Source organism: Trypanosoma equiperdum (genome assembly GCF_001457755.1).
Source record: "Trypanosoma equiperdum strain OVI genome assembly, contig: ctg_1757, whole genome shotgun sequence".
Lineage (NCBI taxonomy): Eukaryota > Euglenozoa > Kinetoplastea > Trypanosomatida > Trypanosomatidae > Trypanosoma > Trypanosoma equiperdum.
Genome location: NW_027123790.1, coordinates 9441 through 12193, shown reverse-complemented (window position 1 = coordinate 12193; position 2753 = coordinate 9441). Strand labels below are relative to the sequence as shown.

The 2753-nt window shown below is 41.2% G+C and overlaps 1 protein-coding gene across 1 annotated transcript; it reads left to right on the top strand.

Moving 5' to 3' along the window:
• Window positions 1-1091: 1091 nt before the first annotated feature.
• TEOVI_000735200 (Trypanosomal VSG domain containing protein, putative) lies at window positions 1092-1616 on the top strand (the record flags this gene model as incomplete). The annotated part of the gene is made up of 1 exon (XM_067223055.1): window positions 1092-1616. One exon carries the CDS (start codon window positions 1092-1094, stop codon window positions 1614-1616), a length of 525 nt encoding a protein of 174 aa, XP_067079156.1.
• Between the last annotated feature and the right edge of the window lie 1137 nt (window positions 1617-2753).

Genomic DNA, 2753 nt, shown 5'->3' with positions numbered 1-2753 from the left:
GGCACCGTCAGTCGTCAGAAGCGTATCTAGGTGATTTACAAAAGTCAGCGGCACAAATTAAAAAACCCTTCTTATTCACTCCCAAATGCCAACATGCTTTGAAAGGCTACAACCCCTCCCTAAAAACGTGTCTGACAATACCTGCTTCAACGTGGAACGAACTAAAATACCCGAAACCGTAGCGGACAGCATAACTGGGATCGTGTCCAGGAAAAATGTAAAGTAACTATGACAATCAAATGGCTTCTTACGCGTGAACGATCCAGATACCACAGGCTTCCAGCAGCCCAAATAGCTGAAAGCAATGCAGTGTCGACAAGATCAACTGCATAATAGAAGCAACAACGGTCGTAACAATGACATCAGCGCATCTTTAGAGAGATTAGAATTTATGTGACAGAGAGAAGTGACAACCAGATTGCAGAATACTTACCAAAAAACTGGTCTTGCTCGAAACACTAACAGGTAACCAACACAAAACTAATAATTTCGTTTACTAGTTTAGCAACAAGCCGGCATACAAAAAAACCAACAAAGCGAAAACTATAATCTTTCATCACAGGTTGATTATACGCAACCCCACTGGGAACACCCTCAGCTACAGTAGCAGCTGTATAAATTATTTCGCAAGCTTTACAAGTTTAAGAGGCAACAAAAGTCTGAACATACCAGCTCATTTTTATTCATTTTAAACTAAAGCAACAAGCATCGCAAAAACAGCTCATAGGGTAAGTAGATGTTTACAGAGCTGACACTATCATTTATTTATGTCGCACTTCTAGCAGAAAGCGCGGCAGTTAAAAATGGACGGGAATTCGCAGTGTATTGCGACATGTACAAACTAGCAACAGCTGACACAAACACAACTGACCTAATTAGCTCAGACATACCCACATAAGACAACACGATCGAAAACTTGTATTTGATTTCTTTGCCGGACGCCAATTTCTCACAAAAAAAACTTCTCAACATACAACGAGCAGCAGTAGAAGGAAAAGAAAGCCCACCTGCAAGCTGTCGATCCGACCACAAGGAAACCAACCTTCACAAGAAATTCAAATGACAATCTTCGACAAACGCTACGCGACGCAATGCAGAAAATAAAAGACACTTCAGACGCGACGCGATCACGCAACACAGCAGCAGTCGAAACGATCCGCACGCTGCACAGCGAAGCAAAAAAAGCCCTAAAAGCCGCAATCACAGGGGACACCACAAAAGCCGACGACGATGAGGCCGTATACGGAGAGCACGAGACCCACTGCAGCAAAGGGGGCACGGGTAAGCAAGGGCAGGCCCTAGTAAGCGACATCGCCTGCCTTTGCGCGGCGACAACGGACACCAACCTCTGCGGCCACACAGGCGGAATAACGAGCTACAGCAATGGCGGGAAAAACACCGCGTCGGGGGCGGCAGCGGCATTTCAGGCTCTAAAGGGCAAATGTAGCAAGCGGGAAAACGACGACTTCGTCTTACCAGCAAAAATAGATGCGGCACTCGCTGGCTTTGCAGGTTTATTCGGGACATCGGCGAAAACAGGGGACGAACCGAAAAACATTATCGGAGGCAGTGACGCTGACGACACATGCGACGGCAGTGACACGAACAAAGCATGAGTAAACTATAACGGCGTAATCAAAGGCAAAGATATTACAACGATCCCATGGGTAAAACAACTTCTTAAAGCAAAAAAACTTCTACTAGAAGCAGAAAAACAGAGACTACAGCTTAGCGCCAACAACGCATTAATACACAGCCTAACAACACAAAGCTTGGCAGTCTACGCCACCTTAGGAATTCAAAAAGACCGCCAGACAGAAGCGTCACCATCTGCGCAGGCAAAGGAATCAATAACGCCAGCATGCAGCGAGAGGGAGCGACCAACATGTACTGATCCATGTGAATGAGAAGAAAAAGATGGAAAAGAGGAATGCAACCCTAAAGCGGGAACAAAAAACCCAGAAGAAGAAGCAGGAGAGACACGAAAAGCATGTGCAACAGGTACAGCTGGGTGTACAAAACATGGAAATGATAAAACTGCCTGTCAAAATGACAAAACAGGCGACAAACAAAATTGCGCATTTAGAAAAGACAAAGATAATGAGGATGGCAAGGATACAGGAAAATGCCGAAATAGTAGTATTCTCGTAAACAAGCAATTGGCTTTGATTGTTTCTGTTTTTATAGTCTTACTCTTCCAAGTTTTTTTGTTCAATTTTATGAAATTTTTTTTATGAGAGAATTCGCTAAAATTTTATAAAATTTGATATATCTTAACACTTTTGAATTGCGAATTTGAAAAACATGCAATTCATTAAAATTTTTAAAAAAACATGAACTTGTAAAATTTTGGTTGTATTAGAGACCTGTGTGTAGAATGTAGTAGGGTAATTGTATATTAAAATGAGTAATATATTAATTTAGTTTATTTTACATTTTTTATGGATATAAAGTTAGAGTTGTAACTGTAATCATAAAGATAATAATAATAATAATAGTGATGGGAGAATGTGTTGTAAGTGTGTGTATGCCAGTAGTATAATAAGAGTGGCGGTAAAGGAAAAGTAAATGGCCTAAATACAAATACTTATAACAATGACAATGGAGAAATAGGAATGAGGGAAAAAGATATTAATAAAACATGAAATGTGCGGTTTCAAACACAGATATGACTATTGGTATCATTATACAAAAAGGTTGATAGAAGATACAATGGGGTAGAGATTGAACCCAGTGTCCAGGACAATTGGAGT